Consider the following 14,996-nt stretch of genomic DNA (forward strand, 5'->3'; position numbering starts at 1 on the left):
CACATGTATGCATGTTCTCTATGTATGTAAATGCTAGAAAAAGAGAGAAATGTGAGAAAAGGGGGGAGGGTTGATGTCGTCAGGCAGCAGATGAACCCACAGAGCACGCATGTTGCCATGGAAACAGCATTCAAGTAGGAGGGGATCCCATTCTGCTTCAAGAAAACTATTCCAAGGACAATTCATCTAACGCGCAATGCATCTTAAAGAGTTTGATTCTTCACTAGCTTGTTAATATTAACATTACTATAACAGAATAATGAGGATTTATAGCAAGTTCTTTTTGACACGTGCGGGTTGGAGATCATGCCGGCCGGTGCCGTGGTCATTACTGCTTAATTCCCATCACCTCCCCCACAGAAACACAACAGATGCTGCCAACACACCCTGCTGCGCATTACACCACTACTGTACACCTGACATTTGTCTATGTGTGATATAAAAACACAGCATAGCAAACCTGCATATAGTCTCAGGTGAACTGCAGCAGGTGCATATAAATAGATCTGTCAGATCTAAATGAATCCTTTATATCTGTTACTGATCTTAATGTAGGGCATTCATCAGTACATGTTACAAGCAAAAAATCTAGTTATTTTAACCCCTTAACCACCTGATGGTAAGGTAAAGTACAGTACAGAGATAATCAATCCAAGCGATTCCTGGCCAACATTTTGCCCTCATTGAATACTCCGAATTAATTCTGTCACAGTACAGGGCTGGGACTGGATTTCATGTTGAATTGAAGCAATGTATAAGAGGATCTAAGAAAGTGAATCTAAGAGGATCTACGGTATCATTCCTAAAAAAACTAACACAGGCAAAACACACAGGATCTCAGACACACACAGATTCCCTATATATCATGCATCGTCTATATCTTTTCTACATTCCATATTTTGTAACTACACATGGAAATAAATCAAGATCAATTAATCAAAAGCAAATGATTTCTGCCATGTGTTAAAATTAAGCAAACAGATGTCATGAAACAAACACAACCACTGAGAAAGATGAACCTCTGAGAGGATTTTAGTCCAAGTAAAGTTTAATTATTTATTTCTTTACTCTGACACAAATAGGCCAGGGGAGGGTGGGCTGATCTTACAGTCGAAAGAATAGACAATACAGCAGACATTCACTCCATCCAATCTGCACATGACAGAAACTATTTAAGTCCATAAATAACATATTACTTCAATAAAAATGTTTACCAGAGATGACAATCAGTCAGTAAAACCACATGGACATCCATAAAACTCAAAGCAGTCTGAAAGTCTCAAACTGTAGTTTGGATTTGGTTTAGATGTGACGTCTGGCAGCTACACACAAATTAAATCATCTCTAATTTACTTTTCCATCAAAATCCCAGAGAAAGCATCAGAGACAAATCTGAATAAAACATTATTCTTTAGATGTTTAACCTTCAAAAAACAGCGACAGGGAGCAAGCGCAAAAGAGAGAGAGGGTGAGGGGTCCCTTCAGTCGGCTGGCCTCACAAAACAAGAACACTAAACCAAAATAAAAGTAAATAACTAAACTTGGTAAAATAAACTAAATCTTGTTACACAGACAAACTGCAGACATAAGTAGAAATATCTAAAAATTCTTAAATCAAGATGTATTGTCTTAATGAGCAAAATGACCTAAGAAAATAAGTCTAGTTTTTAGACAAAACTATACAATTTATGTAAATTTGTGCTTAAAACAAGCAAAATTATCTGCCAATGGGGTGGGAAATTTTTGATTAAATTAAGTGTTTAAGAAAAAAAAATCTTATTTTTAGATTTTTTTTCTTACCCCATTGGCAGATATTTTTGCTTGTTTTAAGTTTAAATTTACTTAAAATTATATATTTTTTGTCTAGAAACTAGACTTATTTTCTTAGGTCATTTTGCTCATCAAAAAAATAAGAAAGTCTTTTTTTGCAGCGTGCAGAAACAACTACACTGAACCCTGAGATCCTACTTACATCCTTACTGCGTCCTACACACAAACTAAAGATATTTCACAAAAACTAATAACATGACACAAAAACAAACAAATGCCAGCAAAAACATTGTAAAGCGTAAAAGTGTAAGCAAGTGTTCTCTTTCAATTTCAATTAATCCAGTAAAAGCAAATGTTAACATTAATTCTGCATTTTGTATTCAATGTCACTAGACAATTTGTTTGACCTCAGTTTTGTTTCAACCATTTGTAGATAATTTATTGTTTCAAAACAACACAACAAAGCAAGGCCCTTGTGCACAAAGTCCATTTATGAACTGATTACTGAGTCTGTCATGAAAGTACTCGACTAACATACCCAATAACCAAATCTGTTCATTAGAACCGAGTGTCCACAAAAATTGTGTAATTTATGCATACATACTGTATATGTACACACAGACATAACTAAAGCTAAAGATAAACTGATGATACAAGTCTGTGTAAAAACAAAATCCAAACAAAAAACATAACAAAACAAGTATAAAGAAGAGGAAGTGTTTTATTAGGGTGGAGTAAAAAGCTATCATGTGGATGAAACAATTAAAGCCACTTTAATCCTAAAATAGCCTTTTCAAAGGGTTTGAAGCAGTCTCTGCAGAGAGATTCACATCGACCGCAAGCTCTGATTGGCCTCATACACGGACTGCAACAGCTACATCATTATTTGATTGGTTAAACACAGCTCTGTTAGATGCTCGTGGTTGATCTGATTGGCCGAGGTGTTGCCGAGCACAGTTCTTTAATGACTGAATGTATGTCTGTCCGCCTCTTAAGAGATCAGTTATCCAATCAGGTGAAAGTATTGATTTATACTACAGCCAGTTTTGTTCACAGATTTACGAGCCACACCCTCAGAGAAACCAGGCACAACCAGTGTGTTTCACAAGGACAGATGACACGTAAATCTCCCCCACACACACTGCTGTAAATGGGTCATCACCTACTAAACCAAATCAATTCTAACACACCAACATACAATCTAATAGAAAGATGAATCGCTTATTGACAAACACTGTCCAGGTTTATGGGACAGGCTGTGAAGTGTGCATGTCACGAACACACTCACACCAAAAGAAACAAAAAATAATTACACTTATCAGCCACCAGGTGGAGATTCTTATTTATGAGTCAGCTGTGAAACAAAGAAACCAATGAGCGCTCCATCTCTCTTTCTCTCTCTCACACACGCACACGCACACGCACACGCGCACACACACACACACAATGTCAGAGGAAATGAAAATGCAGCTCTCATATTGTAAGCAGCTCAGAAACGTCTGACAGATCCGATAACACTCAACAAATCATGGTAGTATCTGACTGTACAGTGCTTTGTAATAAAAGCCATTCTTCCTAGATTTAGGAATGTATTTATTAATTTACCAGTCATTTTTACCATTAAGGATACCCCTGATGTATAAATGAGAGGATGTGTTAAATTTAATTTAATTCTGGACTGTCAAACTAAAGGTGCGTTTTATCTAAACCATTTGTAGTATAAATATATGAAGTCATGTGTTTAGTGACCTACTATAATATCCGAACTAGAAAAAAGGAAGTAAATGATACAACTTAAGTACACACACACACACACACACACACACACACACACACACACACACACACACACACACACAGTAGCAGTAATCCAGTGACCCACTGTCGTGACAATCCTATTTGACACAATTTTCTCCCATGCAGAGAATAGCATCCAACTCTTCAACCTTATTATTTGCACAATACATATATATGATACTGTATATAGATCTCCTTTTAATGTGCTTGTGCTCAGTTACAGATGGATTAACCGGAAACACTGGTGTGTACGTTGTATAGGTTAAGTGTGTGAATGTGCATGTGTGTGCATGTGAGTGCATGTGAATGTGGATAAACTGGGTAGTGCCGCAGGCATGCGTATGTGTGGGGGTTGTATTACTGCAGGATGACATCAGCAAGAACACATATGGGACATTTCAAGTGGACAGAAACAGAATCCAAATGTTTCTGAAGTTTTATTCTATTTTTGTCTCTTTCGCTCTCTTTCTCTAACACACACACACTGAACATCATCTTTCACTCTTCTCATCAAAACTTTATTTCTCTTGGTCTCATGCATTATTAAGAGCTCCAATTCTCTAGGGTGCCCTGGTGAAAAACAAATATACTTTATTGTATTTCAAGTATATTTAACTTTGCAATAGTACATTACAAATATACTCACAAAGGAATGTACTTTCTTTAAACATATTTAAAGTATGCTTACAACATATTTGCGAGTATTTTTTACAATTAAACTTTTAACATACTTCAAAATAATTATACTTTAGTATATTTTCTAAAAGTATACTTTAGAAAAATATACTTAAAGTTAAAGTTTTGTGCAATGTTTAAAGTATACTAAATTTAAACTTATTTTAAAATGTATTTTAGGTATACTTTATCGGTATGCTTAAAGTTATCATTATAATAATGCACTGACAGTATATTTCTAAAATACATTATTTAGTATTCTTTAGAAACAGTATATTTTAAGTACATTTTGATATGTATATGGGGTGTACAAATGTATATTATTTTATGGAGAAATAACGTGGGCTTAAAATTACGAGAGAGCAGAATGTTCAGTTACATTTTATATTGTAGATGTATACATTTGTAATATACTATTAACATAATAAGGTACACTTTAACTTCACTATAGTCAAGCATTGGATAAATCAATTAACTGTGTTTTACCACAAAATAACCATGGTTTTGCTAATAATAATCAATATACCAAAAAAAAAAAAAATACTAAACTTTTACCACAAAAAAAAACATTCCTTTTCGTAAGGGGAATATGAGTGTTTGTTTTTTTGTAGTTTTTGAGTCAATTGCATACCGCTTTTAGCTGTACACATTAATTAACTTAAACCGTTTTCGTAAATGCATTTCAGAGAAAAGTGAATTCTGAGATTTGAATAATGCATCTGACGTGTGTGATGACGTCACGACGCACGTATTTTGATTTTTACCAGTCGTTCACCAGTCGTTTACCAGACGGATTCAGTCCCAAGGTACGTTAAAATATCTTAAAATGAATTATATTTGATTATCGTTTGACCATTCTGAAGTTTATCAGTAGACTATCATATTTCGAATGCGAAATGTTGTCAATAACGCGGTGTCTAACTCGCTATTAGTGATAAGCTGCTGTGTAGCTTAGCTTAGCTTAGCTTATAGCTAATGTTAAAGGTTTGAAAGATAGCACTGTTAGGCTGTTATATCGAATTAGTACACCCGATTGTTTTGTTAAATATATGTATTGGTGTGTATGTTAATGAAAAAGGTAGTGTCAGAAAATCTGTTTTTTAAATGTAGCGTGAAAGTTAACCATTTATTGACTGTTTCGAGGTTGTAAGGCTTTTACCTAACTGTATTTAGTATTAATGATGCTGCATTCTTTCCTTAGAAGCTAAAGTTTTTCAAAGACATTTGTAGGGAGGACTTTGCAGCTAATGGTAAGTCATTTTAAACTCTTAAGATATAATAATTCATTCGTAGTAGTAAATCAAGCTTCAGTTTAGATAACGTTATACATATTGAGGCGGTTTCCCGGACAGGGATTAGACTACTCCTAGACTAAAATAAATGTAAGAGCTGTCCAAACTGAAAACAACTTGCACTGACATATCTTAAAATACACCAGTGTCCTTTGTTTTGCCTCAAAATGCACACAGGTAATGTTTTTATTAAGGCATGTTTTTTGAAACTAGTTATATTTCTTTATTAAACTAAGGCCTAGTCCTGTTTTAAGCTAATCCCTTTCCAGGAAACCACCAAATTGTCTGCTTGTTGCATTTTCTTTCTGACAAGTTTTACATTTAAATTTAATACAATAAAATCTTTCTTTAGGAGCTGAAGTATTTTATGTAAGGAGGATTTTGCAGCCCATATAGGCAAGTCATTATAATGAAAACTCTTAGGGGTGGTTTCCCAGACAGGGATTAGATTTATCCAGGACTAGACCTTAGTTTAATTAGGATAGTTTTAACAAACATGCCTTACTAAAAACATTACTTATGTGCATAACGATGTAAAACAATGGGCACTGATGTATTTTAAGATATGTCAGAGCAAGTTGTTTTCAGTTTGGACAGCTCTTACATTTATTTTAGTCTAGGACTAGTCTAATTCCTGTCTGGGAAAACCGCCCCTTAATATATATGATGCCATTTAAGTCAAGCTCTAGTTTAGGTAAAAATATATCTGCTATACAATCTCTGCCAGTAAACTATAGATTTAATACAGTTATTCTTAAATTAATGTAATGTTTTAATATTAAACACTTTTTAATTGAGCTTATTGTCTCTCTTTTTCAGATTTCCTTAGGCTGAACCAAAACCTGCCAGACTAAAGTTGATTTGGGAGAGAAAGACGTTGTAAACTCACTCATCTTGACATTCTTCAATGAGTAATTGTTCAATTTTTAGGCAAATACTGTACACTTTGAATGGTGTGAATAAAACTATATTTTAAATATATTTAAAATGAATTGTTTTTGACTGTTTTAATCAGCTTTTATTTATTTGGAAAAAAATATTTTGGTTATGTTACCAGCTAAAGTAATCTATTCACAAAATAGCACTCTTTCAGTTAACTAATTATTAACGCACTTGAAGTATACTCATTACTAATCTAGCTGCAGGTATGTAAAAGTATACAAAATGTAATGTACTTGGCATATTCATTTTTCACCAGTGCAGTTTTTAGAGTTTTGGATTGGCCAAAAATATATAGAATGTACGCAAACAGTCTATTTAAGGTATACTGATTGTATGTTTGCAAGACACTCATAATACATTTGCAATGTACTCCTAACATAACTAAAACACACTCTAAATCCACTTATCAAGCATGAATTTAGCACAAAAACAGTCATGTACTTAAATTGTACTAAATACACTTAAAGTTGTTCCACTTTAGCACACAAAAGTACACTAAATACACTTAAAGTTGTACTTTGTTACAATTAATATACAACTAAAATATATTAAGTACAAAATTAGTTGTTCCAAAATAGCACTCTTTAAATAAACTAATCAATAGCACACTTTAAGTATACTGGTCATTAGTGTGACTGCAAGTATACTTAAGTATATCAAAATTAAATATATTTAGCATACTATTTTTTCACCAGGGTGTTTTGGTTGCACACTTTAAATCTATAATTATCTACTTTATCAAGATGTCTTACCTTCAGCGTGCTCTGGAGAAACAGCAAACCCACGGAGAGCATAAAGAGACGGGAGGAGAAAGAGAGAGAAAAAGAAGGTTAGCGTTTTTATCGGTATCTGCAATGCACAAACTTTCTATATGTTCAGTTTGACAACAAACACGGACAGCTTTGAGGTCAGACTGCAGGTCTAGCTGCAATGAGAAACACAGATTTAGTGAACATACATTGAAGCATATTCATTAAGCAGACATATTTCAAGAGAGTGCATTTATCTTTATAAACTGGGAGATGCTTTAACCTCGTAAGACCAGGGGTCTTATTTATAAAACTGTGCATAGGATCCTTACTAAAAGTCTACATACGCACAAAAGCCAAAAATGGCATACGCCAAAAATATTAAGACTTATAAAGCAAAGCAATGTTCCCTTTATAAATCACAGATCACCTGCAAGTGTGCATACTGTACATGAATCATCCTCAGATCCCACCCTGCAAGCCCTTTCTCCCATCAAGTTTGTTTTTTACAGATCAAAACCTTTGCGTGGGAACTGGCATACTCATCTTTTCAGACCCGTTTTGTGCGTACCCAAGCTTTATTAATAAGATTTTTTATTCTTTTCACCATAACAGTTAATTCTCTGTAACTGGAACCTGTTGTACACAAGAGTGGGCAATTACACTGTTTCATGTTTAAAGCATTTTAAAAACATGCTTCCTAAACCCAAGATAGCTGGAAGAAATCTGAAAAAAAGACAAACCAAAGCTGGGGTCTTAGCAAGTTAATGCGAAGTGAATGTATTTAAGGTACATGTTCATCTTCTATACTAGATGAGTTATATAAACATCTGAAAAAGCAGAAACAACTAGTCTAACATAATAAAATGTAAGCAATTTCACCATACCAAAGTTTTCATTAGATATTAAAACAGTACAAAAGCAGAGCAAAAGGGTAAGTGCACAACAGTCATGAATGAATACGGCCTATTAGTTTGTTAAGTGAAACTGGAGGAGATGTGCATCTTCAGCAGTTTATTGTAGATTGCAATAGATTTAGATTAGCCTAGAAAAGCAAAACAGACATGTAAACCTATAAGATATCCATAATTTCTTTAATAGACCATCACCTTCACACTGCTTTTTAACCAGAGCTTTAACCACTGATTGAACTCCACTGTGTAAACACAAACCACATCCTCAGTGTTGAGCAAAACACCTTCATCTACTCAGACAATTACTGTAGATGATACAAGATCCTCCAGAGACCTGTACAACTGCAGATATAAAACAATAAAATAATACCTTTTACACTGAATATAGGCTAGAACTACCCACTACAGCAACATACAGTACAGTACAGTGGACTCATGTTTTACAGAAATTCACAGTTTGACAGAGAATTATGCCAGCATCACTGATCAAATTCAGATGCATCAAATTTAAAACGCTGCATGATTCAGCAGAGTTTATTCATCACATTAAATATAAATATGATGTTCTAATAAACTTTAGATACTAAGATGAAGGTAACATGCTCAAATTTTAATAACCTGGCTTGCTGAAAGTCAAAGCAAATGAGCTTGCATTTTATACTGATAAGCAACCTTATAATACTAGTATTGCAATTTTGCAATATTTTCGAAAAAACAACAAAACAAGTAAACAACAAGGGACAAACACACATATAATACTAATGTTTACCATTGTAATACCAGAATGAAGGCTGGGATTACTACAGAAAGGAAACACAAGTCTAGTAACTCTAGTGACCTGCAAATTTTTATTTTAGAAATTAACAATGAAAGCTACCATAACAGCGCATCTATATACACTGTCAGAAAAAAAGTACAAATTTTACTTATTCTGTTGCTCGGGTGGTACAGGTATACCTTTACAGGTATACTAAATATAATACGATGTTTTTTGTACCTTTTTAAATTGATCTTTTTTAGGTACATTACTGTAACGGTTTTGTACCCCTAAAATTTAACTGGTACAAAATTGTTATTTCAGGTACACAATAGATTCTTAGGGTAAGATTGTACCCCAAAATGTACTACAATCTTAAAACGGATGTGTTAAAACAATACATTAGTGTTAGTTTAGGGACAACACACATTTTGGGGCAGTTTTCCAGAAAAAGTTTAAGACTAGTCCCAGACTAACCTAAATGTTAGTGTTGTCTTGATCGAAAACAAATTGCTCTGACATATCTTAAAATATATCAGTGCGAGTGTTGTTGTGTCTGAAGATGCACATCAGTAATGTTTATTTATAAATTATGCTTTTAAAAATGACTAAAATATTCTAATTTAACTAAGGCCTAGTCCTGGTTTAAGCTAATCCCTGTCTGTGAAACTGCCCCTTAGTGTTACTTTTAACACAACTTGTGTTTCATTTTAACACAAAATCAACACAAAATGACATATAATGTGTTAAAATATGGAATAATGTGTTAAAAGCATAACACAAAAAATGTGTAAACAAATTAACACATCCTTTCTTAGATGCATACCCATAAGGGTACTAAAATTAACCTTTGAGGGTACCACACCAGCAACCTTTTTGTACCATTTTTTTCTGACAGTGTAAAATACATAATGTGTGAATAAAAAAGCAACACTTAAGCATGTGTTCAACTTCAGATCTAGAAATTGTGCATGCTGAAAGTCTAGCATGACGTCAGTGCTGCTTGTGTAGCTTTGGTGAGTCCCAGCTCAATGTTCTTATCCGCCCCATTCCCCTCTCTCCACCCTGTAGTTTCCCATCCTCTCTGTACATCATATGTCTGTCAATTAAAGGCTAAAAAAGCCAAAAGTAAGAAAGAAAGAAAGATTAGTATGACTGCGGCTTTAAATGATAAACTATATTCAACATTCTTGTGTGAATTTTATGAGTACTAAAACAACCAAATATCAGGCAGATTGAAGCCGATAAAAGAGAGACTGAAAAGTGCATTTCATCAGTATGTGTGTTCTGTGAAATTGAACCTATGACATTGGAACTGCTAATGCTGCGCTCTACCAACTGAGATAAAGGAACAACTAAACAAATTAAAGAGAAAAAACAAAGTGAGGAGAACAGTCACAAAGTGGATAAAACTAAAGGAAACCAAACCACAGCAGCATGAAATAATAAAAGTTCATAATCATAAAGTAACCATTTTTAGTGCTATATAGCACCTATAAAGCACCTTTGAAGAACTATCCAGGGGTGATATAGCACCACTATATAGTTCTATATAGCACAATACGGTTCTACAAAGGTGCTACATAGGTGCTTTATGGCACTTAAAATGGTTCTTTTATGATTACAAGCCAGCCTACCACTTTTGGTGCTATTTAGCACTGTTTGTTTTTAGAGTTTAGACATAGTAAGAGGAAGAATAATAAGAGAATAAAAAAGTGGAGAGATGGACAGAGACAGAAAGAAGAACGGAGAGAAAGAGGGTGAGAAAAAGAAAGAAGGGAGTGAGAAATAAAGACATAAAGAGAGGAGGAGGAAGTGAGAGAGGGAAGATAAAAGGAGTGCGTGAGAACCAAATTAGGCAGGAAAGAAGTGCATGAACAGAATGAATAAATTAGTGTTAATTGTTACAGTTTTAGGCAGCTCCCAAAAGACAAATTGTGTGTGTCAGGTCCTTTGCATGCTGGGTAAAGTTCCTGTCCCCTTTAGACTGCTATAAAACTAATGACTATCCTGTATAATCCCATTAGAAAGCTTGTAGATGGATTAGCGTCGTTGCGGTTAGGCAGACAAGTCTAATCCAACAGCAGAGCGACATCAACACCACAGGGACTATGACACCAGATTTACCTCAAAACACCTCGACTAAACAATGCAGATCAAACAGACAGACTGTTTTTATTCAACAGTCACCACATCAACAGCCAGCTGTCATAACTTTCTCTAATGACAGATTAAGTTCTCTATGATACGCCAACGCCAGGTCAAATTAAATGCCTTTCTATCTTTTTGCAGACCACCAAAATAGCACACACAGCATTTAAAGAGCAACTATGGTCCGGTTCATCTTTTTACATTCTCTTTGGTGTGTAAGTGTTTATTAGTACATGTTAGGTACAAACCCCAAAGTAAACGATGATGCGAGTTATCGTTTCCAAACTTAAATCGCTTTTCTTTGACTACAACAAACACACGGATTGTAGGTAACAGTTTACTTCCTAGGCCTGTTGACATGGACAAGTCCGAACATTATCATAATTTCTCACAGCCTGGAAATTAACTCGTGTTAGCAATGCATTGTATTTCTGGCTGATGTCAGAGATATTCAGGTCAAACACAACGTACAGATTAGCTGGCCAATCAGGGACACAGCATTTTTCAAATTGATGAATTTTATACAAAAGCAATGCGTTTGAGGAAGGCAGGATATCTGGAGCTACAAAAATTTACAGTATGTGGAAAATAATATGATTTTTAACTATAAACCCCGAAAACACATTGTATCATACCAAACACACAAAACAACGTTTTAGCATTTAAATAGGTGCACTTTAATATAGTTTAACCCTTACAAAACAACTACATAAATTTCATAAAAGAAAAAGGGTTTTTGGAGTGATTTTGGAATATACACCTGATCACAATGTAGGATATGTAAATTTAAACACTCAAATATAATTTTCTTCTGATAGCATGACAAAACAATAACATGATATTAATAGGTTTACACATGTTCATTTAATATTTTTTTTTCAGTTACCTATCTGCATAGCATTTAAAACTCTGATCAAAGACTTTGGTTTGATAAGATCTTATCAAGTCATTTTTCTTTGCATGGCAAACACAAAGTCTAGCTTACACAGGGAAACAATACAAACATATTCAGAACTCTATTCATATTTGAAAGTATCAAAGCTGCTTCAGGCTCCATACACATTGCAGTTATGAATTCGGTTATGACTTCACCTACACAATCCTTTTCTGTAAACAAACAGTTCATTAATTTATGGGACTGACAATTATAAAATTACAAAGCTCAAAGTTCAATGCCAAGCGATTTATTTTCTTTAATATAATTCCCCTTTCAAAGCCTACAGTGAACGGCCGGTTTGGACTACAGCCCTCTACTTCCTGGATGAATGACGTCAAAAGAAGAGTTTTTTACTAACCATTGCCCACAGGAATATGTCAGCCATGAAGAAGATTTATTAATCCAAATATAAAGGAATCAAGTATAATCTATGTGATTGTAACCCTTAATTATTTTACTAATAAGTATCTGTATTATTCCATGCATTTATCCAATTGTTTTTCTGTGCATACAGTAGCTGTGTAGTCTAAAGGGGATCGCACACAGGCCGCGCCGCGTCGAGTCGCGTCTAGGACAACTCGGAGGTATTGTAAACCGGAAGTGCACATTATAGCGCGAGCTTCGTCAGATAGCGTCTACTTCAAAAAGGCAAAATATACGTTAGCAGCCAATATTAATTGTTAATGATTTGGGAGGACAAATATGATGTTATTTAATGTTAAACTATGTGAGTGGCGCTGTGTGGCGCGACAGGGATTTGAGCAACTTCCTGAGTCACAGCTGGGCGGCGTGGACAGGTGCCACCTGGCGGCGCCGGTGTGCGTATACTCATAGAAAACAATGTTTTCGATTTATTTAGAACGGCGCTGCGCGGCCGGTGTGCGATCCTCTTAAGCCTGTGAAGATCATTGTCTAACATAATGATCTTTTACATATGATCATGAGATAAAGAGGCATTATAGCCCACCAGTAAATCCTGTTTGGAAAAAAATCCTGATTGAATTAAAAGACCCACAAAGAAATGAACAATTAATAATCATGAAAGCATGAGTGTAAAAGGTCCTATTTAAGAAGGCCCTAGATAGAGAGAAGCCAGCAGATCTTGCAAGATTTCCTCATGGCTTTGTTTTGCTAACAAATAATTTAAAGTCCACCTGTTAAAATCAAAACCTGAGACTGAAGAGTTTTTATACGACAAAAAAGGGGACCACAACAGTCGCCAGCTAAGCTTAAACGGCATTGGCTAGGCTAAGCTGCTGTCGAGTCACAACACACTAAACAAACTAAACAATCAGAACTCGATATGTATTTCTGAAGGAGGGACTTCATGAAAAAGGGAAGACATTGGCCCGTTTTTAGAACAGTGAAAACAGCACTATAGAGATAAGTAAATAAGTAAAAACGGGACCTTTAACTCCCACAAAATGCAGGCAGTGACAAACGCATTTACAGAAACTCCGAACTGAACAATTAGTTGTTGATGATGCATTAAAACAAGTCTCTCTTTTTAAAAAAAGAAGAGGAAAATGTCAGTGCAGAAAATCACAGAGGTACAACTGTTTACTTACTTGTGTTGCCAGATATGCAAACAAGAAAAATCACATAAACTAAAAATAAATTAAAATGCTTTATCTCAAAGACCAAAATATTGGGACTGGCACCTTTCCACTAAGCAACAGTTTGTAAGCCTTAAAAAAAGGACATGGACATGGCAACACTGCAAGACTGCGCTCCATGATGCAGCTTTAACAAATGCATACAACACACAACGCCAAGATGGAGGTTTATTAAAATTACTAAATATTATGCTGTGATATTATTTTGGACAAAGCAGTGTATGATAACCATGTGAGATGGCAGAACGTTGCCGTGGTTACCTCTGTGCCAATCATCACATTTTTGGGAGTGAGCCTTGTTCCGTACTGACATGGAACAATCATTTAAGGGCAGTGCTTCCCAATACTGGTCCTCATGTACCCTCCTTATTTAAAACACCTGATTCAACTCATTAGCTTGTAAAGGAGACATGTTAACATCTAAAACATCCATACCCTATACGTGAGGACAAGGAGTGGGAAACACTGATTACACTTGCCGTTATCACTCCTGAAACGTTGCATCGTTGTACCGGGCCCAGGGCCGGCGCCACGAGGGGGCGTGAGGGGGCGTCGCCCCCTCACTGGCACTATCCCGCCCCCTCAGATCACCATTAATGTTGAATGGGATTTTAATGATAAAATGCGCTATTTAAAAATCACGTTTGCCTTGTGTATTGTCTTCCTAAAGTGAATTTAAAGTCTAATTATTTAACAAAACAAAAAAACAAGTGTGCATGTATTCTACCGTGACACACGCCCACTCATGTGTAGCCTATAGGCTTGTTCGAATTCATCAGGCGAAGACGTCAAAATGCCGCGAGAGCGAGACGAAACGACACTTAGTATGATTTCTCGAATCGTTCTCGCGGTACTTTGACGTCATGTGGTTGTTGGTTCTTGCAGCCGCGCCTGAAGTTGAACAAGTTTGTGTTGACGGCTTGAGGCACGCCGACAATGAGCCCGCGTTCTGAGTCTCAGAGGGAAATCAAGATGTCGAAGTGGGAAATTATATAAAAATTTACCGACAGGAGTGTGAGAGTGACCTGGGCCTGCCCTGTAGCAATGGATATATGGAAAATAGCATTGGAAGTTCTACAAACCGGACTCCGGATTGTCACACATCAATTAATGCCGTGGCGTTGATGAATTATCGGAGCATTTCAGGTGCAAAGATCCAAATGTTCGGCTGTCATTAAGTCAATTCGGGCACCATGAACTTCAGCCAGACTGTACATAGTTTTGAAAAGTTCAGATGTTCATGTTCTTCAGCATCCTTGCAAGTCAACGTACAACCAACAGCCTATTATTGTTCTGCATTTAACGTTAAAGGTAAGCCTGTACTATATCTCTCTCTCTCACACACCTGTTTATCAGGAGTAAATAGATAAAAAACAGACATTGTTAAATTTATAAT

The 14,996-nt window shown here is 35.5% G+C and overlaps 1 protein-coding gene and 1 long non-coding RNA gene across 4 annotated transcripts in view; one reads left to right on the plus strand and one right to left on the minus strand.

Annotated features, from left to right (window-relative positions):
• Positions 1-14,996, minus strand: part of LOC135760849 (protocadherin alpha-C2-like) — a 115,439-nt gene that overhangs the window by 88,385 nt on the left and 12,058 nt on the right. For both annotated transcript variants that reach the window (XM_065274947.1, XM_065274920.1), the window contains exon 2: positions 7,229-7,240. In XM_065274947.1, the coding sequence (XP_065131019.1) occupies positions 7,229-7,240 (12 nt within the window). The remainder of the gene's footprint in view (positions 1-7,228; positions 7,241-14,996) is intronic.
• LOC135752401 (uncharacterized) lies at positions 5,029-6,526 on the plus strand. 2 transcript variants are annotated; one of them, XR_010533143.2, is made up of 3 exons: positions 5,029-5,048; positions 5,444-5,492; positions 6,354-6,526. It is a non-coding gene; the product is annotated as an uncharacterized lncRNA (long non-coding RNA). The 2 variants fall into 2 exon arrangements; XR_012335244.1 differs by lacking the exon at positions 5,029-5,048 and having other exon boundaries at positions 5,055-5,492.

The sequence above is a fragment of the Paramisgurnus dabryanus genome, chromosome 16, assembly GCF_030506205.2.
Source record: "Paramisgurnus dabryanus chromosome 16, PD_genome_1.1, whole genome shotgun sequence".
NCBI lineage: Eukaryota > Metazoa > Chordata > Actinopteri > Cypriniformes > Cobitidae > Paramisgurnus > Paramisgurnus dabryanus.